A 27,330-nucleotide genomic window follows, 5' to 3' on the forward strand; every position below is an offset into this window, starting at 1 on the left:
CTATGTTGGCATGGTTGATGTTGTCCCTAGGTCTTGAGGCTCTGTTCATTTTTCTTCATTTTTTTAAATTCTCTCTAGTGTTCAGGATTGAGTCATTTTTATAATCTGTGTTCAAGTTCACTGATTCTTCTGTCATCTCAAATCTACTGTTAAGATCATCTAGTAAATATTTCATCTAAGTTATTGCAGCTTTCAAGTCGAGAATTTCCAATTGGTTCTTTGTTATATTTTTCATTGTTTTTGTTGAGACTGTCTGTTTTTTAGTTGTAATTATATTTTGCTTCCATTATATTTTCCTTTAATTCTTTGAGTGTATTTATAATACCTGCTTTGAAGACTTTGCTAAATCCAACATCTGGGTCCACTTAAAGACAGGTTCTATTGACTGCTTTTTCACCAAATATGGGTTTTACTGTGTTTGCATACACACTTCACACTTTTTTGTTGAAAACTGGACATTTTGGATAATATATTTTGCAACTTGGGATTCCGATTGGATGCCTGCTGCTATTGTTTTGTTTTTAATGACTTGTCTGAAGTTAACCTGTGGAATGTATCTCCCTCCATAGTGTGAAGGAGCCTGATGTCTTTGCTCAGATTTTTAAAAAATTGATATTTTTAGTTTAAATACTTGTAGACTCACATGTGGATTTAAGAAATAATACAGAGAGATGTCACGAGCCCTTTGTCCAGTTTTCCTCAGTGGCAGTATCTTGTAGAACTATAGTATAGTATCACCACCAGGATATTGGCATTGTAGTAAAAATCCAGAATACTTCCATCACAAGGATGCCTTCTGTTCTTTTATAGCCATATCCACACCCATCCCACCCTCCATCCTTAATTCCTGGAAACTATTAAGAAATGTCCTCCAATTCTATAACTGTCATTTCAACAGAGTTATGTAAGAGCAAGTATATAGCCTGTGAGCCTTCAAGCCTGTCTTCTTTTACTTAGCATCATGCCTTTGAGATTTATCTCAAATGTTGCATGTATTAGTAGTTCATTCATTTTTATTACTGAGTAGTGTTTCATCATATGAATATACCACAGTGCCATAGACTGGATTTTTGTGTTGCCTCAAAATTCATGTTGAAACCCAATCCCCAATATGATGGTATTTAACAGTGGGGTTTTGGGGGAGTGATTTGGTCATGAGGGCAGAACCCTCAAGAATGGGATTAGTGCCCTTATAGAAGAGAGATTTGTCGGGGCGCCTGGGTGGCGCAGTCGGTTAAGCGTCCGACTTCAGCCAGGTCACGATCTCACGGTCCGTGAGTTCGAGCCCCGCGTCGGGCTCTGGGCTGATGGCTCGGAGCCTGGAGCCTGTTTCCGATTCTGTGTCTCCCTCTCTCTCTGCCCCTCGCCCGTTCATGCTCTCTCTCTGTCCCAAAAATAAATAAACGTTGAAAAAAAAATTTAAAAAAAAAAAAAAAAAAAAAGAGAGATTTGTCCCTCCTGCTATGTGAGGACACAGAAGATTACTGTCCATGAAATTGGAAGCAGACCCTCCCCAGACATCAAATGTACTGGAGACTGGACCTTGGACCTCTCAGTCTTCAGAAGTGTAAGAAATAAATTTCTGTTGTTTATAGGCCACCCAGGCTACAGCAGCACAGAGTAAGACACACAGATTGTTTAATCATTTACCCATTGAAGAACATCCAAGGTCATTTCTAGTTTAGGGTTATTAGGAATAAAGCTGCTGTGAGCATTCATGTACAGGATTTTGTGTAAACCTATATTTTCATTTCTCTGGGATAAATGCCCAAAAGGACAATTTCTGGGTGTATGGTAGTTGCATGCTTGACTTCATAAGAATTCCCCAAGTGGGACACCTGGGTGGCTCAGTCTGTTAAACAGCCAGTTCTTGATTTGGGCTCAGGTCATGATTTCACAGTTCCTGAGTTTGGGCTCCACATTGGGTTCTGTGCTGTTAGCGCGGAGCCTGCTTGAGACCCTCTCTCTCTCCCTCTCTCTCTCTCTCTCTCTCTCTCTGCTCTCCCCAGCTCACTCTCTCTCTCAAAATAAATAAACTTGAAAAAAAAAAAAAGAAATTCCACAGTTTTCCAGAGTAGGTGTACAATTTTACATTCCTACCAGCAATGTATGAGTAATTCAGTTTCTCTTTGCTCTTACCAGCATTTGATGTTATCACTATTTAATTAATTAATTAATTCATTCATTCACAATTCTGATAAGTGTACAGTGGTATCTTGTTGTGGTTTTAATTTGCATTTCTCTCATGGCTTAAGATATTAACCATTTTTCTATGTGTTTATTTGAAATCTCTTCAGCAAAATGTCTGTTCATGTCTTTTGCTCATTTTCTAGTTGAATTGCTGTTTTTTGTTTGTTTGTTTGTTTGTTTACTGTTGAGTTTTATGAGTTCTTTATATATTCTTGATAGTAGTTCTTTGTTGGATATGTCATTTGCAAATATTTTCTCCAAGTCTGTAGCTTGTCTTTCATCCTTTTAACAGTGTCTTTCACACACCAAGAGTTTTACATCGATGAGGTCCAATTGGTCAAATTTTCCTTTTATGGATTTTGTTTGTGGGGTCATGTCTAAGGAGTTTTTGCCTAGTCCTAGATCCTGATTTTCTCATGTTTTTTTTCTAAAGTTTTATAGCTTTATATTTTACTTCTAAGTTCATGATCCATTTTGAATTAATTTTTGCATAACATGTGGGACTTAGAGTCAAGGTTCATTTTTTTTTTTTTCTATGAATGTTCAATTGCTATGGCACCATTAAAAGTACTATCCTTCCGGGGCGCCTGGGTGGCTCAGTCAGTTAAGCAGCCGACTTCGGCCCAGGTCATGATCTCGCGGTCTGTGAGTTTGAGCCCCGCGTCGGGCTCTGTGCTCACGGCTCAGAGCCTGGAGCCTGTTTCAGATTCTGTGTCTCCCTCTCTCTGACCCTCCCCCGTTCATGCTTTGTCTCTCTCTGTCTCAAAAATAAATAAATGTTAAAAAAAAAAAAAAGTACTATCCTTCCTTCGCTAAATTGGTTTTTGCACCTTTGTTTAAAAAAAATCCAATGGACCTACTTGTGTGGGTCTATTTCTAGGCTGTCTATTCTGCTTCTGATCTCTGTGTCAGTCCTGTCATCAGTACTATGCTATCTTCATTTCCATAGCTGTCTAGTAAGCCTTCATATTGGGTACAGTGATTCTACCCCTTTAATCTAAGATTATTCTAGACATTCGAGGGCCTATGCCTTCTCTTATACATTTTAGAATAAGCCTATGTCTATCAAACAAATCCTTGCTGGCATTTTGGTAGGAATTGCATTAAATCTTTAAATCAGTTTGGCAAGCATTGACATCTTGACTCTTTGAGTCTTTCTGTCATGAGCACGGTATGCCTCTCCATTTATTTGGTTTTAATTTCTTTCATCAGCTTTATATATGCTTTGTTAGATTCATACCTAGGCATATTTAAATAGTTGTAAATGCTACTGTATTTTTCATTTTGCTTTCCACTTTTTGTTGAACACTGGATGTTTTAGATAACATATTATATCTGATTTTTTTTTTCCCCCTGAATGTTATTGTTTTGTTTTTAGTAAATGCCTAGACTCAATCTTTGGAATCTCTCTGCCTCGTGGTACACAACCCATAATGTCTTGGCTCAGTTTTTTAATTTATATTTTCATTTTTTGTAAAATAAAATCTGCCTATACATTGTCTCTGGGTCTGTCTAGTGAGTGGTCAGGTAATGACAGGCTCTGCTCAAACACCAGTGAGGCTTTCACCCTTGGCCAATGGACTTGGGGACAGATGGGGGGCCTATTCAAAATTCAGTCTGTTTTCAAGTCTCTCCCAGCTTTTACTTTCTACCACAGATCTTGAACCTTCTTGGGGTCTCCCCTGTGTATGAACACAACCTCCCATTCCATCAGGGATGTAATGGAAAGCTTGATCAGCCCTCTCTGGTTCTCTCTTTTCTGGGATTTCCCTGGCAAATTTCTAGATAGCCCACTGGTCTGCCAACTGCCCCAAGTAGGCCTGCAGCCTCAGGCTACCAAAGCTGTGGGTTTTCACCTTTCATTTCCTACGGAGTTTCCTACTTTTACTGACAATGCCAGTGAGCATGGGGTTTTTCTCCCTCCCCTCCAAATCAAATCCAACAGTGAAACTGCCAGTATTCAAAGGCATCTTCACCCTGGTAGCATGACAAGCTGGGGATGGGGAAGGAAATGGAAACAGCTCCAGGCAAGACTCCCACAGTTCTTTCCAAAAGTTCAGTTTTTCCATAAATAGATGCTTCTCAATTTTTTGGCTACTTGCCTTTGGTCAACTTCCAGAGCCTTGGAATGGTTGGTTTTGTCAATTTTGTCCTGTTTTATAGTTGCCTAACACTTTGCTGGAGACAGCCATGACTGAACCTTTTAGCCCCGGACCACCTTGAAATCCAGCTGGGATCCAGACTCTTCTACCCTCCCAGCTCCAGCTCCTGTGGGTGAATCGGCCTTCTTAAGTGAAGCTCTCCATTCACATGCAGATCTCCCTCTACTGGTGAGAGGAGGCTCAGAATTAGGTTTGCCTACTGACAGGTCCCAACACAGTCCAGGGCAGTAATCTCCAGAGTGGGGTACACAAGCTCAGACAATGGGATGGCACCAGTCAATTCATAAGGTGTAAAAACTTTTAGATTGAAATTAGGCTCCACTCAGATTAAGTATACAAACTGACATCATCACCCTCCCTTGGATGGTCAGTTGGATGGGCATGGGTCAACATGTGGGGTCGAGACTCCTACACGAGGTGTATGTTCCTCACACAGTTGCCCTGAGGGAAGCACCCTCACACTTCGTCCACTTTCAGCTTATCAAGAGCTGCTGCGATGTATATGGACACTATCAAGGGGAGTCATGACTTGTTAACTGGTTTAAAACTAACACCCACAACACGGACAAATGGGTTAAAAAGACTCCTTCAAATAAATTACTGATTGAGAATAACACCCAAGTGCAAGCAAATGACAGATAATGGTGGAGGCAATTCCTCCTCCTACTACTGGGAGGTCTTCCCAAGTTCCATTAGGAGCTCAATATAATGATGCTTTAATCAGATCTAACAAGAAGCCATCCAGAAAATAATGCCAAGTTAATGAGCACAATTTGAAATATAGATTGACAAATTCAGAGTGATGAATCTCACCCTAAGCCCCTTAGGTGGCTTGAGATACTAGCTAATGGACACTATGATGTCATCACATTGTCAAGGCATTTTTAAACTGCTGTATTTTGTGTTTCTATTTTTATGTGTATTTTACTAGGTAGAGAATTTAGTAATATAGTCATGCATGTACATAATATTCTGAGAAAATTTATATCCAATGTGTGCAATAAAATTCACTGCCACTAGAAGTGAGAGATAAAGTCCCCCTGGTCTCTAGGGTACTTCTGCATTGGGATCCCATGGTAGTACGTATGCCACTGTGCTAGCTGGGGTCTCTGCCACAGGGCTGCCAAGTCCCAAACACTCTCCACCCGGGATTCCTGTCTGGCATCAAGAGGTTTTGGGGCCAAACTTTCAGGACCAGAACTCAATACGTAATCAGCAGACTGCACCTTGCAGACTGGTATCACTCCTTTGCCCCAACCCAAAGTACCCGCTTTATCAGTGGGACTCAAGACTACAGATGGGCGACCTCCCAGCCCTCCACATCTCCAATCAGAGAGGTCATGAGAAACCTCATGCCACATAGTGGGATCTGGACAAAAGAGCTCTGTGGAATTGGATCATTAACCTTTAACATTTCCGGGAACCAAAGTAGGAAGGGTGTGAATAGGACAGTAGGCAGGGCTTATGGGCTCAGCTCTGGTCCTGTCTGCACCAACTGACCCCCGAGAGCTGTCCTGCAACCCCACCATATTTCCTGCATGGACAGAGTATAAGGTAAGCAGGCGGACTCCAGACCTCCCCAGTTACAGCTCACATTCATCACCTACGGCCTCCACATACTTCAATTCACTGAATTCTCTCAAGAACCCTAGGAAGGAAACACTATTAGTAATCATTCTCTTTACAGATGAGGAAATGGAGGCAGAGTACAAATGAAATTTGCCCAAGGCTCTCCAAGAGTTAAAGTGCTAGTGCCAGAATTGGAACCCAGACAATCCTAATTAGGCACTAAATCCGAAACCCAACCTCCTAGCCACTGTGTTCTCCTGCCTCCTTATATGCTACCATCTGTCCATGACCTGGTCACCAGTAACTGCTGACACTAGAACTGGCCACCAGAGGGAAAAGCACGATCATTTGCTCTAAACAAGGCATGCGTGTTGCAGGCTTAGTGTTGGGGCTTAAGACACACAAAGATGTACTCTGAAGGGACCCCATCTAAAAACCACACACACACACACACACACACACACACACACACATGCATACATACGCATCTTGCTTCATCCACCTGTTGCCAATACTTGCAAATTCTGGGCAGACCACCTCAAAGATTCGTGACATAATTTTCACTAAAAGTTGCATATCCCACACTCTCCAGGGAAGGTGCATTTCTAGCCAAACTCTTGGTTTTCCACTGTGTATTCCTTTCCTGTTTCTACCCCATGAACCACCAAACCCTCCCCCCACCGACCCCATCCAATATACAGCATGTTTCTGTTGCACTCCAGCAACTTTATGGGTAAATTTCTTACACCTTAGAGCTACAGGCTATCATTTTTGTATCTGAGAATGGCAAAAATATACATACTAGAATGTGGGTTAAGATCAGTTATTCTCTTTTCTTGCTCTCCTGGCATTCTGTGCACTGGGAGTATGATGGGGTGGGGGGGAGGGGCTGGTGAACACAGGAAGAGGGATGGAGACAGGAAGTACATCACTTGTTCCCCAGTCCCAATGCCTGCTTGAGTGGGGCCCTGGCTTTCACGAGTGCCAGATGGACATCTTTGCAGATCACAGGACTGTCCCCTTGGACCAACCTCCCTTCCTCCTCGCGGACTAAGGACAGGGAAGTACCTCTCCAGCTCATGGCCTCATCTTGAAGTGTGGGCCACAGTCAGGCAAACTGAGAAGAGCCCTAGATCACAGGCTGGTAGACCTTGACCCTAGGGGCCGGGGAATGAGAGCCATTGTAAGCGTCCAGGGTTGGTAGGAAGCCAAAAGCTGAGGCATCGAGGGAACTTACAGTCTAGGGCAGAATGCATGGGGTGAATATGCCGGGACCCTGGTTTTCAACAGGGCAATGCCAGCCCTAGGGGAACTTTGTTTAGGAGAGATTTTGGGTTATCACAATAATAGGGGACCTCTCCTTGCATGTGGAGGCCCCCCATAGGACAGCGCAAAGACCTGTCACATTTCACAAAGCTTCCAGGGTCTTACCCATCCTTCAGGTAGAGATTAAAAATGTATATCATCATTTGAGCCTGGAACCTAGTTTGCACAAATATTTTTTAGACATGCACTATACTTTCTAGGATCCCAAGTAAACGGAGGGAAGAGTGTACCTTGTTGTTTTGGGAAACTTAACAGGAATCCCATCTCCTGCAGTCCTGCTGGGGTCGGAGTGGCAGCCAAACCTCACCTGTCACTCTGTGCGGGGCTGTCCCGCTCACAGAAATCCTCTCACGGGTACAGGATCTAATCCCATTGTCATCACTTCAAGGTTGTGCCCAGGGGCATGTGGGTAGTCCAGTCAGTTAAGCATCAGACTTCATCATCTCGCAGTTCGTGAGTTCGAGCCTTGGGTTGGGCTCTGTGCAGACAGCTTGGAGCCTGGAGCCTGCTTCGGATTCTGTGTCTCCCTCTCCTTCGCCTTCCCCCACTTGCTCTCTCTCTCTCTCTCTCTCAAGAATAAGCATTAAAAATTTTTTTTCTTAAAAAAGAAAAAAAAGGGGTTGTACCAAGGCCTTTACTTAAGATGCAGCTGAGTTCATTACATGTTGCTTTCCTTCTATTTATATTTCAGTTAGTCCTCTATTTTTTTAATGTTGATTTATTTTGAGAGAGAGAGAGAAACGGGAGAGGCAGAGAGGGAGAGAGAGAAAATCCCAAGCAGGCTCTGCACTGCCAGCAGAGATGGACTCAGGGCTTGAACCCACAAAACCACGAAATCATGACCTCAGCCAAAGCCAAGAATCAGACGCTCACCCAACTGAGCCACCCAGATACGCCGTCCTCTATTTTTTTTTATTTTTATTAAAAAAAAATTTTATGTTTATTTATTTTTGAGACAGAGAGAGACAGAGCGCGAGTGAGCGAGGAGCAGGGAGAGAGAGGGAGACACAGAATCCGAAGCAGGTTCCAGGCTCTGAGCTGTCAGCCCAGAGCCCGACGCAGGGCTCAAACCCACGAACCGCGAGATCACGACGTGAGCTGAAGTTGGACACTCCACCGACTGCGCCACCCGGGCGCCCCCTTTTTATTTTTAATTACATGTTGGTAAAGGATATTCTCTTTTCAGGATAGTAAAATCTATAAAAAGAAAAGGTTAGGCCTCATCAGGTTGAGCTCAATGTGCTAGGGGCCAAGGGGCCCCTGATGCCGTGTGACTTTGGTCCTGCTCTTTAGTGTGTCCACGGGTGGCCTGCAGCTGCCCCAGCACCAGCGGCCCCCCAGGTGGTGCTAGAGCAGGAAAGCGGCCAGGCAGAGCCTGGAACGGGCGCCCTGGACAAGAGGGAAGGGGAGGGGTGCCCTTCCAGCTGGCAGACCGCTGCAGTGTTCATCACGTGTGCCGAGTAGGAACCCCCGTGTGAGGGACAGGTGGATTCCCCAGCTTCTACGTGGACGAGGCATGTGAACCAGCCACACGGGCATGGATGTGGCGCAGGGTAGACAGCCAGATTCGGCTGAAGGACACGGACCGAAGACGGAGAGTCTTCCAGATTCAGGATATGATCCAGTGGCCAGGCTGGAGATGAAAGGGCAGAGGAATCATGTCTGAAAGGCACACAGGTTTGAACTCGAAGCATCTTCCCTAGCCCCTTCTGTGTGTCTTTCTTCTTTTTTATGACTTTTTTTAAAGATTAAGGGCTACTTCATCATTAAAACGAAGGCGTGGCCAATGTGATTTCAAGAGGTCAGGCTCCCAAATTCTGAGAGGCAGAGAGATTGTAAGGCATTCTCGAAATGACAACACGAATTCTTGATAGCTAGAATCCTGGAGTTCAGACCCTGAAATCTCTCAGCTGTGAGGTCGCTCATAAATTATCCAGGGTCGGTGGTTTTGAAACTGCAGTCTGCTTTCCATTAGTTGGCCGTGTAATCAATTTAGTGGTCAAGCTCAGTTTTTAAATTAAACAGAAGACACTAAAATTTAAAAATATTGGTGTGTGTCATCCGTGGCGGGAGCAACGATCACTTCATGATGTTTGTTGCAATAGCGTAACTTCCTTCCGGGCATCCATTCTCATCCTTGAAAAGTGAGAAGCCAGGGCACAGGCAGCCCCACGGCCCAGAGAAGCCAAACCCAGTTCTCCTCTACCCCCAGGTAGCCAGAGGTGACCCGCCCTCCCCACTTCGTCGGAACACACATTCACAGAGTGCTGGACACTGTTCTAAGCACTTGGCATTGGGGCGCCTGGGTGGCTCAGTCGGTTGGGCATCCGACTTCACTCAGGTCATGATCTAGAGGTCCGTGGGTTCAAGCGCCAGGTCTGGCTCCATGCTGACAGCTCGGAGCCTGTACCTGCTTCAGATTCTGTCTCCCTCTCTCTCTTCCCCTCCCCCACTCACGCAAAAAATGAATAAACACTAAAAATTTTTTTTAAAAAATAAGCATTTGGTATTAACTTGATGAATTCTCACTGCATTCAAGTGAGTGCCATCATCCTTATTTTACGGATGAGGAAACTGGGTCACAGAGAGGCTAAGCCACTTGGCCAAAGCTGCAGGGCATGTGGGAATTGGAGCCGGGGCTCATTGCTGCCACGCCGGACTTCAGTTCCTGGACCAGCCAGGGGTGCGGCATCTCCCTGCACGGCCTCTGGCACACCAGCCCCACGGGGCCACTGTAGCAGCAGCCTGGGGGAACCCTGTCCTCGGGAGGTGGACAAATCCCCAACGGGCCCCCATTCTCCACGCGGCAATGAGCCCGGGGTCCCTGAGCGCCAGGGTCGCAGCTCCGCCCTCTGCATCCAACGCTCCCACCCCACCCCAACCCCTGCTCCCATTCCCAGGTGCATTCAAACCTCAGCTATTCCAAGATGCCATCTGGGGCCCCCCGAAGAGCCATCATCCTCTGCCCTGCAACCCTCTTGATCTCATCACTGTCTGCCATTAGATTACACTTTTTCGTGAACTGTCTCCCCAACTAGAAGGAAGGGCCGAAAAGACCAGTCTTTTGTCAATGTGCTACAGCACCTTCAGCTCCCAGAACAGTGACACTTAGGAGAACCCGAGAAAGATTTGTTACTGTGAGTGATGCAACAAGTCGATCCCCTCTTCCCCTGGGACACAGCCCACACACTTGCATCTATTCTCACAGTGGTCAAACCACCCTAGTTCACCCGTAATATCAACAACTAGCATGGCACCAGTCTGGGGTCTTTGGAGGCTAAGAAGAAGAAGAAGAAAAAGGCTCTCTCAGATGAAGAGAGGAGTTTGGGCAAGTTCATGAAGACCTTGACCGGACTCCACACCGCTCCTCTGGTCTTTGCGTTCATTCTGATCTTTTCTGTGCTCCTTGCTGGTCTGTGAGTCTGAGTGGCTTCAGGTGCAGCGTGCCTGCCAGGGAATAAAATAGCAACTTGACTCAAGGCCTCAGCACGGGTCAGATTTTACACGGAGCGGACAGAAGGAAGATGGGAGCTCTTACTGACCAAGGACTCTTGTTCACACGTGATGAAGCGGGACATGCCATCTAAGAGTACAAGGGGAGAGCAGTGAGGGGCACGAAGCACGGCCTGTGAGAGAGACGAGGCAGGAGAGGTGAAGAGGTAGAAACAAATGGGACTGTTGAGGCGTCCTGTTCAACACGGTCCTGGCCACAAGAGTGCCTAGAGACTGGCCTCTGTGACCCTGGAGCCTGCCGGGAAGGGAGGGGAGGTCCACAGAGCCTCCGCCCATCGGGGAAGAGAAGAATTCACGTTAGCGAACACGATCTCCCTTGATAAGCTGCTCCACAAATAACTGTAGGGGATGCGCCATCCTGGCACAGGGTGTCTGGCACATGCGGGAGCTCTGTGACAGGAGAAGGCAGAGCGGCTGGCGTCTGCTTCTGGTGGTGACTCAGGCCAAGTGCACGTGAAGGGCTTATGTAACTGAGAAGGGCGTCTTCACATCCCCATGTCTACTCACATGCTCCACAGTGGTCTCCATTGCTTAGTTTACTCACTTCTGGGCAGGATTTGGGTCAAGTCTGTGGGCACTTGCTGGTCCAGGGCCGTCAAAGAGGTTTTGTACTCTCAGGGAGAAGACCTGTATGTTCGCTGAGGCCAGCTTAGTAGGAGACACGGCCCACCCCGCATCTTGACGATGAGCGACACGTGGAGAAAACAGGTTGCAAAACACCCCCAGTAACTGGTCACATATGTTCTTCCCTTAGAAAACACCCATCAGATGGGAGGAAAACAGAGACACGGCAAATAAACTCAGATGTTTTATTCTGTAAAGCACATATGCACATATTTCAAACACAGAAAATGAATCTGGGAGTAAATGCCGTAACAGATCAGCTACTGACCATCATGCAGCAAGGTAAGTGAGATGGGTCCGCCGGCCCTTCTAAGCCCACAGCGCCTGCAGGAGGGTGGAAAACCAGGATACTGAATCCCTACAGACTGCCAAAGAAAATGCAACCGAAACGGCAGGCTCCTAGTGACGAGAAAAACTTACAAATAGAATCAAAACTGATTCAAGTCATACAGTGAAAGCACAAAAGGAAAAAGGAAAGAGATCAATATGATCTGAAACAACCATTTAATAGTAAGTTGCTAACCTTTAATTGGACCTCCAGTCCAAGATGCCTGAGGACGCGCCAGTGCTCCCGTGCGGGGTCACTCAGAATGGCCTGTGGGCCCTGTGTGGGATGCTCTTCTAATCCTGAGGGTCCCCCAGCAAGACGCAGCGGAGGACTGGGCCTTGTCTCCAAGTGCCCAGATGTTAACAGGACTCTGGACTTCCTGAGATTCCATGAAAGTCTCTCCGGTTCCTAGACCTCTTCACCCAGGCCCATGGCCTCTCGTCTTCCCCGATTTCTTTTATACGCCTGACTGACTCTAGGTTTCTAGAAGATCTTTGAGAATTACCTGCTAGAGTGAATGCTGGATTTTTTAAGTGTGTGTCCTGGCCTCATGGACAAGTCATACTGTCCAGGCATTTTTGGCACTTCCTTCCCTCATGCCTAACAGAGTCCTTCCTCCCCTGGCTAGAGATTCCAGCCATTCCCTGTTATTAAAACAAGTGTAATTAACATTAGCAACAAGCTGGACTGAACAAACCAGTGAAACTGACGTCTTCCACCTGTCTTTCTCCTTTTGTGTTACTCTGCCAGTTATAAATCTATCCCTGTAACTCAACTTCATGGGGATTTTATCAATTCAGTAGCAGCTTAACCTAAAATCTGTTGGTCTTAATGATACTGATGTTTCTAAAGGCCAAGCCAAATGGCTCTTTCTCAATCTTGTCTCATAAAAGTCTCAAAGTCTCTAAAGAGAAAACTAAAGGACCAGGTTAGCCATGCATCATGTAAGCAACTCATAAAAAAAAATGGATAGACAAGTATGATCACTACACTTGAAATGTACTAAAAGGAAAAAAAAAAGGGATATTAACATATTAAGTTACTACAGTGATTATTTTAATAATCTTCAGTAAGAGCCCACAATTGTTTTCCATTCAAGAATGCCTGGGATCAAATGTTCTAGGCCAATTATTTCAGACTGCAGGACTAATTCTAATTGGGAACAGACTACAGACCTGAAGTTCAGGGGAAAAAGTGCTGAGAGTCACGTCTAAGGTTTTAATTGCCCTTCTGCTACATAATGTTGCTCAGGAGAACACAGAAGTCAGTAATGACAAGGACTTATTAAGGCAAAGAGCTATTAAGGAAAAACCATAAGAATACAAGAAACAACAAAGGACTAGAAAAAGTAACACAATTTTTAAAAACACAAATATGGAGCAGAAAGAAAAAGGGATAAAAGATTTAGATCATCTAAATGCCACAGGAAAGAAAAATGCTTTGGGTTTTCCTGATACGTGGCAAATCAGAAGTCCTTTCCTCAAAGTTCACAGGCATTGTTTCCACGTTACTGATCTACGAGCTGCCATTTTCCTTCTGAAGATATGTTCATTGCATAAAAACATATGCAAAAAGTAAAAAGAAGAAAAAAAACCCACTCCCTCTTCAAAGAAGCAGCTCTTTTACAACTATGAGACTGAATCATCTGTCTCTCTTTCTATACTGCCAGCTGCACTCCAGAAAACAGAACAGCTAATTTCTACTCTAGAGCCATTTACTTAATTTTTAAGCTCTTTTGAGTGAGGACACTGCTTTAACTTTTATAAAGGAGGGAAGGGACAACAGAGAAGAAAAGGACAGTGGCACATTCTGTGCCAACTCAACTCAAACGAGACCAGGTTCCTCACCATCCATGTGGAAAATGAAACTTAGATCTTTACCATGTAGGTGATTTTTAAATACTTAACGCTTTACTCAAGATAAAAGCACAAGTCTGTCCTAACTAGAGTAGTATTAAAATGTGACTATTTTACTTGTTCTTCAAAGAAAAAAAACAAACAGAACAAAAAACTAAGAAAGATAGGTATGTTTCCTTGCAAGCAAAATGGAGAAAAAGGTATTATTGTTGTTACCATGATTATTAAGCCACAGACACATAAAATCCACAAAATGGATTGGTGGCTTTGGAAATGCAGTATCATATCAAAGGTGCAGACTGTTTGGAACGTTCTGTACATATCGGGCTGAAACAAGAACCAAAGCAAACCTCAACCCCACCAGCAATGAAATGCCCCTGTGACCTTGGCAAAGACGGCATGGTCTGCTCCCCAGCAGTAAGATCACACTCCTCTCTGGCGCTACGCAGAACCATCCCAAGTCCACAGGTGAGGCTGAAGGGTTCCCGCTGCACCCAGTGTGAAGCACGTGCATCATTGGACCAATTTCGGAATAGATTTTTATAAATATATACAAATCAGTTACAGGCACTTGAAATGTCTTTGGCTGGAATAACCCAACATTGCAAGATAATATATTCACAGAGTGTCCAGGCCCAGGCTGGGTTCAGCAGGCAATGATTATGGTTCTCTCAGTCTCTCTTAGAAAACGGGCAGTTGTGGGATTAGGCATCAGCCAAAGCCACCTAGAAAAGAAGAGGAGGAGCAATCCGGTCACACGGTAAAGCCCAGGTAACTCAGCCCTGCCCAGTACTCTTACTGAGTTCGGGTCCCCAACCAAACACCAGGGAGCCATACGGAATGCATCGATCAGGCAGGGGAATTACTAAATCCCTAAGTAAACAATGTCACTTGGTAGAGAATGAAGAGAAATCTCAAAGTCCATTGCAGGAAGTAGCTGATCTAGTGGAAACACCATGCTGAGACAGAGTTAACAGTTTTCAAACCCTGATCAGCATTCTAGGAGAGGATTTCTCAAGCCGATAGAAACCTCGAGGAAACAGCCCTTTCAGGGTCGGCTGCTCTCCAGTAGGACTTTGAGAACAATGCCCAATCAGTACCTTTTGCCAGCTAAGGCTTGGGTATACGATTGAAAATCCAAAATCATCATTTAGGCTGAGAGTAGACTACATCTGATAAAAAGACAGGAACGAGTCTCACTAATCGAACTAGTGAGTTTGAGCCCTATGTTGGGCTCTGTGCTGAAAGCTTGGAGCCTGGAGTCTGTTTCAGATCCTGTGTCTCCCTCTCTCTCTGCCCCTCCCCTGCTCGCAGTCTGTATGTGTCTCTCTCTCAAAAAGAAACAAACATAAAAAAAAAAAAAAAAAAGACAGTAACTAATTTCTCTGGTGGAAAGGTGCCATCCACAATAAATGGAACGGGGACTAAGTGGGGACTTCCTGTCTGCAGAGATCTCCAGCAAAATCTCGGCCAGACCCCACCCACTGCTCACCTTCTCAGGACAAAAGTCAGGATTGCTCTGACGCAACTTGCTGGGTCTGCCTTTGATAACCGCATAGCAAAACATTGTTATCACCATCACGAAGAGGAAGTAACTGGTGTGCATGAGATGCAAATTTATTAATGAACGGTCATCCTAAATGAAGAGAATAAACCAGAAACATGTGCACTGAGTTACTGGAAGATTTTAATGCTGGGTTTCTGGAAACAGGGTTCATAACCTCCTGACTCGCCTAAACTTGAATTCTCAAACTGAAACGAGGTTTCTCTTTTTCTCTTCTAAGCTATTAAAGCTGGATCTAAGTAAAGATGGTATTCCTGGAACCACCCACTCCTTCCTAAGGCAGCCCCCTGCCCTGGCTTCTGCACTCCTATACTGCCCAGGAACCCAAGAACGCCCTGTCCCCATTTCCCCCCACCCCTGAAGTTCCCAGAGACCAGAGGCCTTAATCCAGACCCTTCTCTTGAGTCCTCTGACTGCCCTCAGGTCACATGGCTGACAGCCCAACACTGTGTTCCTAATTCCTTGTCACTCCCCCACCAGGAAGGCTTCTCCCCTTGGGCAGCTTCATTCCTCTGCCTTTCTCCCACTTTTCAAGTCCCTGATTCACTCCTCTCTGACCTCCCACGTGCAGTCAGTCACTAGGCCTGCCAGCTGCCACGTCCCAGCCATGCTTCCCTCCCTTTTCCTTCACACGTCTCCAGGCCTTGAAACATCAAGCCTTGGGCTCCATCGCATAAACACATCATCAGGTGGGAGACCAGCCTTCCTAACACACTGCTTCACAAAGACCCTACAGTGTCCCTCAGCAAGGCATAAAGGTCTTTCTGGAACCAGGACTCTGCCCAGCATCCAGCCTGATCTCCATTGGTGACTCCTTGCAGGGCCCCAGCCCACCAACTTCTACAACTTGATAAAATGAGATGTAAGAGAAAAGGACCAGGCAAAAAGAAAAGAAACCCACCTGACATACAGTGACCAGAACAAAAGTAAGGGCGTTTACAATAATCCGTGCAGTCTGTTAAAAGCAGGTTCAAGTCTAAGCAGGAGGCTAAATGAGCCTCCCATCCACTGGTCCAGATCCACTGGTCTTCCTCCTTATTAAGTAAGATTCCCTCCAGCTCTCCATATCTGGCCAAAGACTCAGCTCCTCCTATTTACTTCTACCTTTCTAAATTCCAAACTTATTTATTTTGCTCAAATTGGCGCTAACCAAATATTCTGAGTGGCGGTGTGACTGAGCAGACGGTATAAGCACCTCTCGTCACCCCCATGCGTCGGGCACACGACAGCTGCTCAACGAGTAACCGCAGCCGAGCAGCGCAGAAAATGAGCAACAAATGCAGGGCTGGTTAGCTAAAAAGGTGGCCTATTTCCCCAAGTCTCTAGTCTCCCGACCCAGCTGGAAATCTAGAATGGCATGAGCTAAGCTAGCCCACCGAGGTAAAGAGGGCCTACGCTAACAGTTCTCAGACGCAGGGACACACACACACGACTTTTCTCACTTACATCCGGAACAATAACTGTAAGCTTGGGATTTAAAGCATGATAGACTTTTCCAATGGCCCCCTTGTAACACCAGAAAGGATTGTAATCTTGAGCGTATTTTGTGTTGGCATCTCTGGCAGTCGTGAAGATCTTGTACCAGAGCGTGGCGTTGCTGTACGTGTCAGGAACACAGTGCGGTGGCTGCCTGCAGGGGAAGAGTGGCAAAGACACGTGCTCAGTGGCCTGAGACGGTTCCTTGTGTCTCCCCCGCAGCCCCAGCACAATACTGAGCACAGCCACACGCGTGAAAAGGAGAGATAAGAGACATACATTTAAGGAAAGTCACATGATGTTTTTCGTTCACAGATTTCTAAAAAATTATTAAACACGTAACGGAATAAGAAATCGGCGTGTCACATTCACGAGTCCGGTTGTTAAGACCTTTGCCTCCGTAGGTCCGTCAACACGGTTCTCTCGCATACGACGCAGCCAAAGAGACACTTGCTCCTTTTAAGCCCAGTTTCTCAAATTATCTAAATTCTTAGTCACAACTGGAAGTTTTATGCACAGACGACTCCATTATATTATATATAATTGGTTATACACAGCCAATAGCAAATGTTTAACTTACCTGCTCTTGTCCTACAATCTCCAAATGTCTCAAATAGATAAATCACAGGATAACTATTCTCATTTAAAAAAGGGTTCATCACAGAATTCTTTTAAATAGGCTACGTCTAATGTATTTTATGTATCTATAGATCATTATATCCTTCACAGAGAAAGGAGAGGCAAAAAAAACCCAAAAACCTTAAAAGACCAAGTGGTAACACTGATAGCCATGCAAAAAATTCGAAGCAGAAATTTCACCGACAGAAACTGTTTCACAGAAAATAAGATTCATTTATGCTCTCGATTTAAAAAATAACTCCTTCTGAATAACGGAGATCAAAACTTCACGTTTCGGGAAGCTTCATTATGTCATTCTGGTCACAGGATCAGCTCTTATCTTTTCTGTGACATGCTTCCACCAACAGGAAAGGCAGCCTAAGAACATGTAACAGAAATCAGATGCTTTTACCACCTGCGGAAGGATTCACTCGCTCTTTAATACTTCTATGCAGAAGTTCTACCTGTAAGATTCCAAAGTCAACTTAAATAATCCTTCAGCCACGTCTGGCTGTGACAGTCCTGCAGAGTAATTGACTGGAAGCCACCCTGAGAGTCTGCTGCTAAAGTGCCCCAGTCATACTCTGGTACATGGAGCTCGTGACACGCAACCACTGGGCCCAGGAAGCCACTTACACGGTGACGGGGAACACGCCAGGGTTGGCTGTGAGGGTCATGCAGGCTGTGAACACCACCTGCTCACAGTGACCGTGAAGGGCGCAGTCGTCCGAACTCCAGGCTGTAGGCAGGGTAAAGGTAATGTTTATCTCCTCGTGGGCTTCCCTGCCTAGGAAAGAGAAATCGGGGTGGGGGGGTGTTTGGTAAACAAAGGTAAGAACTCATATATTTGTTATATTCTGGGATTTCAATGAATCCTGGAATCAAACCCACCCAGGAATCACCTATCAGCCCACAGAAGAAACACACCTGCCTTTGTGGGATTTTAGGAACAAGAGTTCTGAGCCAGGCTCTGAGGCCTGCTCAGCTGGTAGAGCCACAGCTTGGCAAATGAGAGGGGCCGCTGTTTGCCAGCGCCTAGAGATGTCAGGCAAGGGCCCACAGTGACTGAGTTGGAAAGCTGGGGGCTGGGTGAGCCATGATCACCACTATTTTCGCATGTGAATAGCACTCGTACCATTTTCAAATTGCTTTTGTATGTGTTCTTTCACGTAAAGTGTGCCATTAGCCCGTGAACGTGACCACAGAAGTACTGATGTTCCCCTTTCACGTAGGAGCAGACTGAGGATCAGAAGGTCTAACGGACTTAAGGAAGGGCAGGGAACTGGTAAGGGCTAAAGAAGCTTAAACAAAAATGAAGGTCTTCTGATACCACAGCGGAAGGTCCACTTGATGCCCAGGAGTCACCCTCTCACCTCAGTCCCACGGGAGCAGCTCTCGCCTGTTAAAACCAGCAGGAGGCTGCCAAGCACTTTAAGCTACCTGAGGACTTTAAGAGGCTCTTAAAGAACCAAAGATACTTCTTCTAAGGTCCAGGCCTCCGCAATGAAGCCTTTCCTAATTATCCCAGCTTCCACTACTTCCTCAACACTCTCCTGAATCACTTAATAGTCTGTCATGGTCAGAGGACACTATTGGTCAAAGGGCAGTGCTCACTGTTCTGTAGATGTTTATTTTTTTTATTTTTTGAGAGAGGGTGCGCAAGTGGGAGAGGGGCAGGAGAGGAGAGAGAGAGAATGTTAAGTAGGCTCCACACCCAACGCGAAACCCAATTTGGGGCTTGATCTCACAACTGTGAGATCACTACCTGGAGCTAAAATCAAGAGTTGGATGCTCAACTGACTGAGCCACCCAGGCGCCCCTAGGTGTTAATTTTTAATATTACTTAACACGCACTTAATATAGCATTTCCTTTGTGCCACGAACTATTTTAAGTGCCTGATGAATATTAACTCATGTTATCCTTGTCTCTTCCATAATCCTAAAATTCCAACTGGACAGAACCAGACCTTAGTTCTGACCTTAGTTTTTCTAGTTCTTTTCAGCAGCTAGGGCTGAGCTAATGTAGGCATTCAAAAATGTGTAGACTATAACAATATTTATATTTGTAGACTAATAACAATATTTATAGTATGTATTGAAAACTCCATGATGAGAAACTTGAATAAAAATTTGTGCTTGTAAGTATTAAAACCAGAACGAGGCCTTAAAGTTGCTTCTCGGCTGCTTTTATTGAGCGCCTACTATATACCAAACACTTTAAGTGAAGATGTAGTAGAAATAGCTCCTTCTTGACTTCATTTAGTTCAAACTCAAGAAAAGGGGAGACATGCAAAAATAAAAATAGTCTGATGAGTAAAGACCACATACTACTAATACTCTTTCTTCGAAGAGTTGTTGCCTAAGAAAATCTGGAAGGAAAATGGCTACACTCACACACCTGAAAGTCCAATCTGATGCCCTAAAATGGTCGAGTACAGATGGGTGACATTGCGGGAGTACCCTCCAAAGGGCTTCAGCGGGTCCAGGGTTAGGGTGATCGCAACTGAGATGTTAACTGGGCCTGAATCCTCCAGGGCCTGAGGGGACTGGGTGGACGCTCTGGCCTGCCCGCTGGTCATTGTGCTCTCCGGAGCCGTGGTGTCATTTGTGAGGTGCTTTAACGTTTCATTCTCGGATACACACAAGTCCAAATCGTTAAACCGCAGCAGAAACGTGTTCCAATCCTGCAGTAAAATGCAACAGAGGGAAGTAAGTGTGAGAAAGTCGGAAAGTGCTGCCACCACACCATCTGGCCACGACCTGACCTGACGACCCCCCAGTGTGGCGTCACAGGGCTGCAGGGGAATGACACTTCTGAGTCACTCATTTAAAACAGCAATGACAATACAGCCATCAGCCTCTTGTGTTGGTGTCACAGTGGGGTTTCCAAATCACTCTCATATTCACAATCTAAAATATGAATTCTTAACTGGCATGAGATATTAAATATACCAGGAGATTAAACCAACTTCTTCAAGAAACTGTGTAGAAAACAAACCAAAATAGCACATACTTATAGAAAATGATCTAGCTTCAGAACCAAACCTGAAAAGAAAGCTTAAATGAAAGTAATAAAAGTTAAAATTAAAAATTAAAAGCATTCACCCAAATTTAATTAGCCAAAAAAATAATCCATTATTTTTAAGATTTTGTTTTTAAGTAATCTCTACACTCAATGTGGGGCTTGAATTCACAATCCCAAGCTCAAGAGTCACCCGCTCTACCAACTAAGCCAGCAGGCGCCCCACAATTAGTTATTTTTTAAAAATTAGGCAGCCTTGGGGTGTCTTGCTGGCTTAGTCAGAAGGAAAGGCATGCAACTCTTGATCTTGGGGTTGTGAGTTCAAGCCCCACGTTGGGTGTAGAGATTACTTAAATAAATAAAACTTAGAAAATAAATAAGTAAATAAGGCTGCCTTAAAATAATTCCTTAAAAGGGCAATTCTATACACCTTGCTTTCTCTCTGTAGAATGCAAAAGTGTAGTCAATACCAATATTCATGTGGTACTTCCCCCGCCTTGTCATGGACTTTGGAACATGACCACCTTAAAACAGAACAATTTCAGAAAGGAAGGGAAACGATATTTATCAGGCTTCTCTTACGGTCTGTACTGATGATTTAAATCATAAGCAATTTTAAAAACACATACAGCTGATTATGTCATGATTAAACTGAAACCAACCTAGTAAAGTACCCACCTGGTTCTATTTTAATTTTCACAGAAATGCAAAGATGAACTCAGGCGGAAACAGTGACAACAAACTAATCTAGGCTGTCCGACAGAACTTCTCTGTCCCAGCAACATTAGTCTACAAAAAGTTGCCAAATGTGAAGACAAACCCAGTTACACTTCCAATTACTCTAACACTAGCCACTGATTAAAAATGCCACTTGAGGGGCGCCTGGATGGTTCAGTCGGTGGAGCGTCCAACTTCGGCTCAGGTCATGATCTCACAGTTTGTGAATTCGAGCCCCACATCGAGCCTGGAACCGGCTTTGGATTCTGTGTCTCCCTCTCTCTCTGCCTCTCCCTCACTCGTGTTCTCTCTCTCAGAAATAAATAAACATCAAAAAACAAATTTTTTTAATGCTATTTGATATCCCTGACTCTCCTTCAGGGAGGCGGATTTGAGGCTTTCTCTCTCGTCCCCTCATGAGGCTACCTCTCAAAAAACCTTTTCCTTGCTGCATTAAATAAAAAGCCACCTGAGCAATCCTTGAGCAGTCAAGTGAGTCTACCTTTACAGCAGCAGCGGATCAGTGCATGGTATTTAGTAAGACTGCAACTCGATGTATAAAATTACATTCTCCCCAAACCTACAAACTCAGGAGACCTGAGCTGAAATTGAACTGAAAATTAGAGCTGAAAATGAACATTCTAGTCCCATCCCTTCATACTTCCAGACATGAGGGAAGTGAGGCCCAGAGCAACTTTAAGGGCTCTCCAGTCCCACAGCTGAAGGCACAATCTGGATTAAGTTTTTTGACTCAGAGTCCCAAACTTCACCCATATTCCTCAGATCCTCATTTGAAAAGAAAAGCACTAAGTTAATCATAACCAAAGCTCTGCAGTATCCTGGCACTGCTTTCCTGCAGAGTTCAAGTCCATTTTGAACAGCTGGTCAAAGCCAATGTCAGGCTCCATTTTGACTATTAAAGACTAATTATCCAGGCTACCTCTTAATCACTTAGCTTGGCTGAGTGTTCAACATGGCCTTGGGCTCTGAAGAAAAGTAATGCCAGGATGCTGCGGAGCCCTGGTTCTGACTAGAATATTCATTTTCAGCCCTAATGTGAGTACAGCCTATTTGCACAACCTTTAAAGATTCAGAGTCAGAAAAGAGGGAAAACTGAGCCAGCCAGCAGGTCTCTTCTTGGTTAGAAACTCTTTGAAAGGGTTTCATGGTAGAAATAGCTAAAACTTGTTACCTAAACTGTCTGAAAGAGTTCACTTGTGAAGGTGGCCCTTCCTGTCAAGGTATTCTAGGATCTAGAATACCAGAGAGCAGAAAAGGCCATGATCCCCATTACACAGGGTAGAACCCTCCTCTTAGTCACGAGGCACACACAACGAGGCAACGCTGCAGTCTCCACCCCCACTCCCGCTCCTACTCCCACCTAGGAACACACCCAAGAAGAAAAAGGGTAAGAGAAGGAAGTCCGGGAATCGATGACAGGTACTCATTTGTCCTGAAAGAAACTTTATCCACCAGTAAATTCACCGTATCATTAATTCAGCATTATTTCTAACATGTAAAATATATTTATTAATAGGTACACTATCATTCACTTCTGTTAAGAATTGTCAATTTTGTATTGTTTTCTTTGTATTTGCAAAAATACACCTTTTAAGATCTGTATTATGAGCGTTCAAACTATTATATGCCTAGATTAAGGATTAAAGAGCAATACCCTAATAATGTATTTAAACTGACCACAACATAAAAATCTAGAAAGCAAGTTTGTAGATAACTGAAATTCGGCCTAATAAAAAAGACAAATATATTTGGAAATAAGACCCAGGTATTCTATTTCTTTAGCATCCCTTCTTTGGCAGTGAAAAAGCTATCGGTACAGCTAAAAGAAATTCCATGACATGTGGCTTCAAGATAACAAATATTTACAGTTTTCAAAAACAGCAATTAGCTAATTTAAGATAAATTTAAATTACTTATTATTAATTTAATAATAGCAAATGTTAGTTCCTGGCCTTCCTGACACAAACATTTTTACAAATATATTTCCCAAAATACATGTTTCATTGCTGAAATAGCCTAACTGAAACTGATGGCATTATTTAAATCAACAGTTACCTAACTAGATACCCTCTAACAAAGTGAGACATAGGGAAGACAAAAGACTGTGAATAAATGCTGCTCTTTCTCACTGGGTTAGAATGTCCCCACCAAAGAAAGGTGTGTGGAGAGCGCAAGGGTGTTCTCCCACTGGGTAAGGTCGGGCCAGCCTGACAGGAAAACTTAAAATATACAATACCTCTGCCATTTCCGGTGACTTAATCTCCTTGATTTTGAAGAAATAGCCCAAGGTCAGGAAAGCTATTGCCATGGCGCTGACACTGATCATAAAGACCACAAGGGGAGGCCGGCTGCTGATGTACAGCTTCAGGTTCTCCAGGGGGTTGATGTTGAACATTATTCTGATCAGCTCCACCTAAAAGGGATTAATCAGAAGACTCACGGACTGACTCACCCCAAGAAACCCTATGATCCCCATTGTCGTTTCCTTTAATGGTGTTGAGGGGTGAGCGGTGCCTAGCTGGCTCAGTCAGTTAACCGTCCAACTCTTGATTTCAGCTCAGGTCATGATCTCGTGGTTCGTGGGTTCAAGCCTAGCTCAGCTAACAACACAGAGCTTGCTTGGGATTCTCTCTCCCCACCATCCCCTGTCCCTTCCCGGCTCGCACGTACATGTTCTCTCTCTCTCTCTCTCTCTCTCAAAATAAATAAACTAAAAAAAAAAAAAAAAAGAAACTATAAAAGAAATGGCATTGGGGGTAATGAGGTCACTCACTACTGAACTTGAGAAATGTTTGATCATAAATCCACTCCAAAGCCTAGAAGGCAAAAACACTAAATGTGAACTGTCATTATGTCAAAGTAGTAAGATATTGAAAGATATGCATTTCTCTTTCCATCTGAATCTAATTATTCTATAATGCACACTTACTCTTCCATAAACACTATTATAATAGCACTTGTTACTGCCACTTAAGATAATGCGGAACTAGGTCAGTAATAGGACATAAATACATGCCAACACATACAAAAAGAAACTGAGGATGCTCTCATTTCCTACCAAAGGCTGACTTCTATTTGTTCAATTCTGTCCTGTTCACTGCCATACTCCTGTCCATCCCAGCGACAGGCAGAGAGGCACGTAATAAATATTTAATTATACCACTCCCCTGCTTACAGCCCTCCGAAGGCTTCCCACTGGACCTAGGATGAGATCGGTGATAGCTCCATGGCCCACAGGGTTTCATGATCCAGAAGTGGCACCACTTCCCCTGCTCCCTCCCTCACCACGCTCTGGCCACACTGGCCTTGCTATTGTTTAGGATCACCTTGTCACTTTCTACAAGGAAGTCAGCAGGGACTCGGCCGGAGACTGCGCGCTGAATCTGTAGATCAGTTTGGGGAACGCTGCCATCTTAACAGTATTGTCTTCCAGTCCGTGAACCTTGCCATTTGGATTTTCTCTAATTTATTCCAATACGTTTTGTAGTTTTCAAAGTATACATTTACACTTTTTTTGCCAAATGTATTCCTAAGTATTTTATTCTTCCTGGAATTTTTGAACATGTCCTTTATGAAGGTGTCCCCCCCCCCCAATTTCCACATTTGCTCTTTGTAAAATACAGGTTTCCACTCAATAGCCTTCCCTGACCACCCTCAGCCCCCTTCCCCCCCTGCACCTCTCAGTACCCTGCGTTAGTCCCTTCACACTGTTAAGTGCCAGTCAAGAGTATAATTAATTTTCCACTTGGGTGTTGTCTCTCATCCCTGGTTTCTGGGCTCCATGACAACAGGAATTTTGCCAGTCTTGATCACTGTGATGGCCCTGGTCCCTGGCCCCTCAATCTGACATGTCATAAGCAATTATATACATGAACAGACTACAACACTAAACAAAGCAACTAAAAAAAATCTGTGATAGCTTTTAAATTTAAGAGCAAAAAAGATGCATCCACACCCCCTAAGAACTAACAGCAACCACTTGCAATAAGGCAGGCTGTGTATTCGTTCGCCCTCATGAGAATCCTTTAAGATGGAAAATAATATCTTTTGTGCTCTCCCCAGAGGCAACAACCATGTATGTTCTGTGTACTTTTACTACATGTATATGTTTAATCAGATACAATTACTGACATTGCATACGAAGACTTGTGAAAAATGATATACTGACTATATCCTTCCGCTCTTTTCACCCAACGTTCGGTTTTGGAAGTTTATCTGTTCACCTATGCAGATCTAGTTACTGAATTTATCTACTGTGTAATATGCAGCTGTAGCTGGGTTTTGCTGGACTGAGGAGCCCAGCGAGATTCTTCTTGGGTTGCCTCAGCCAGGGCCCTGCGGCAGGCACAAAAGTGGCTCTGACACAAGTAGGTCACAGGGTAGACCCATGTGCAACCTGACCTGGTCACACCAGACGGCTCTCCAAAGAAGCCATGCCGGTCTACACTTCCTCCAGCAATGAAAGGGCTTGCTCAGTTTCCCAACACTTGTACCAACACTTGATATTCTCAAGTAAACTTACTGATTTGGACCGATGTGGAATGTTATCTCATCATTTATTTTGTTTTTATTTTAGAGAGAGCAAGCACAAGAGGGGGAGAGGAACAGAGGGAGAAAGAATCCTAAGCAGGCTCCACACTCAGTGCAGAACCAGATGTGGAGCTCAATCCCACGACCCTGGGATCAAGACCTGAGCCGAAATCAAGAGTTGGATGCTCAACAGACTGAGCTACCTCATCATTACTTTAAATCGCATCTCCCTTGAACTGAGCATCTTTTCACTTCATCAGCCAGTTAGGTTCTTCCTAGGTAAACTGCCATTTACTAGTTAAGATGTTTGTCTATTTCTTATTAATGTTCAGGAGCTCTTTTTACATTCTGGATACTAAGTCTTTTCCAATTTTTTATGTTGTATGTAACTACTCCAAGTTTGTGGATTTTTCTTTAATGTAGTCACAGTATTCTTGCCATATGAGAGGTTCTTGATTTTTTTAAACAGCTTTACTGAGATATAATTCACATACCACGCAATTCAGCCATTTAATATATACAGTTCAATTCACAGGATCGGTAATGATCGCTATAGTTGATTTTCAAACATTTTCATCATCTCATAAAAAAAACCCATACTCTTTAGCAGTAACCTCCTATTCCTTCCAGCCCTAAGGAAACCACTAATGAACTTCGTCTCTATGTATCTGCCCATTCTAAACATTTCAAATGAATGGAATCATAACACGTGGCCTTTGGTGACCTGACTTCTTTCACTTAGCACGATGTTTTCAAGGTTCATCCACATTGTAGCACATACCAGTACTTCATTCCTTTTTATTGCCCCAAATATTCCATTGTATGAAAATTTTTTTCATACATTTTGCTTATCTATTCATCAGTTGATAGACATTTGTTTCTACTTTTCATCTATTATGAATAATGCTGCTAAGAACATGCATGTGTCTTGTGTGGACATACGTTTCCACTTCTCTTAGCTGGATCTGTCCTATATATCCTAAGAGCGGCACTGCTGACTCATATGGTAACATGTTCAACCTTTGGTGGACCTGCCAGGATATTTTCCAAAGCAACTCCCACTCTGAATTCTCACCAGTAGCGTGTGTGTTACAATTTCTCCACAACCTCACCCACGCTTATTACCTTTTTTATTAGAGCCATCCTACTGGATGTGAGGTGGTATCTCGCTGTGGTTTGATTTACATTTCCTCAACAGTTGTAAGTCCTTGACTTTAATGTATTTAAATTTATCAACCTTTGCCTTTTATGATTATGTGTATGTATATATTATTTGGGTATCTTTACATGTCAAAAAGATTTTTATCATTACTTTCCTCTACAGGGTTAGAGTTCCACTTTTGACTTTTAGTGTCTCTTAATCTACTTGGAATTGATTTGGGATTCCAGAATCTAGGTTTCTCGTTTAGTCCTTTTCTACACAGGTGGTCAACTGTCCAATTCCATTACCTGGTTTTATACTGAACGTAGATTTCCCATGGATTTGTAATGCCGTCTCTCATATACATCAAGCTCCCATATGTGTGTGGGTTTGTTTCTAGGCTTTTTCCTGCGTTCCATCACCATGTCTGTATCTCCCACCTGTATGAAATCTTGCTCTCTAATACAAGAAGTCTACCGTTTTATTTTTATTCAAAATTGTCTTAGCTATTCTTGGCCCTTTACTCTGCCATATGAATTTTAGGTTCCAACTGTTAAGTTCCCAGAAAAATCTTGTTAAGATGTAAACGGGAATTGCACCAAAAAGACTATTAATTTAGGGAAGAAATGACATCTTTATAACACTGTGTTCCCTAATCTATGAACAGGGTCTC

General features: G+C 43.9%; 1 protein-coding gene across 1 annotated transcript in view; it reads right to left on the reverse strand.

Annotated features, from left to right (window-relative positions):
- Positions 1 to 11,555: 11,555 nt before the first annotated feature.
- TMEM248 (transmembrane protein 248) overlaps positions 11,556 to 27,330 on the reverse strand; it is a 41,815-nt gene continuing 26,040 nt past the window's right edge. Inside the window, exons 2-7 of the mRNA XM_040456212.1 lie at positions 23,223 to 23,399; positions 19,625 to 19,910; positions 17,863 to 18,013; positions 16,579 to 16,762; positions 15,061 to 15,204; positions 11,556 to 14,293 (exon numbers count right to left, since the gene is read on the reverse strand). Of these exons, the coding sequence (XP_040312146.1) occupies positions 14,273 to 14,293; positions 15,061 to 15,204; positions 16,579 to 16,762; positions 17,863 to 18,013; positions 19,625 to 19,910; positions 23,223 to 23,399 (963 nt within the window). The 3' untranslated portion in view covers positions 11,556 to 14,272. The remainder of the gene's footprint in view (positions 14,294 to 15,060; positions 15,205 to 16,578; positions 16,763 to 17,862; positions 18,014 to 19,624; positions 19,911 to 23,222; positions 23,400 to 27,330) is intronic.

This window comes from Herpailurus yagouaroundi, unplaced genomic scaffold (genome assembly GCF_014898765.1).
Source record: "Herpailurus yagouaroundi ecotype Mexico unplaced genomic scaffold, PumYag 216, whole genome shotgun sequence".
Classification (NCBI taxonomy): Eukaryota; Metazoa; Chordata; class Mammalia; order Carnivora; family Felidae; genus Herpailurus; species Herpailurus yagouaroundi.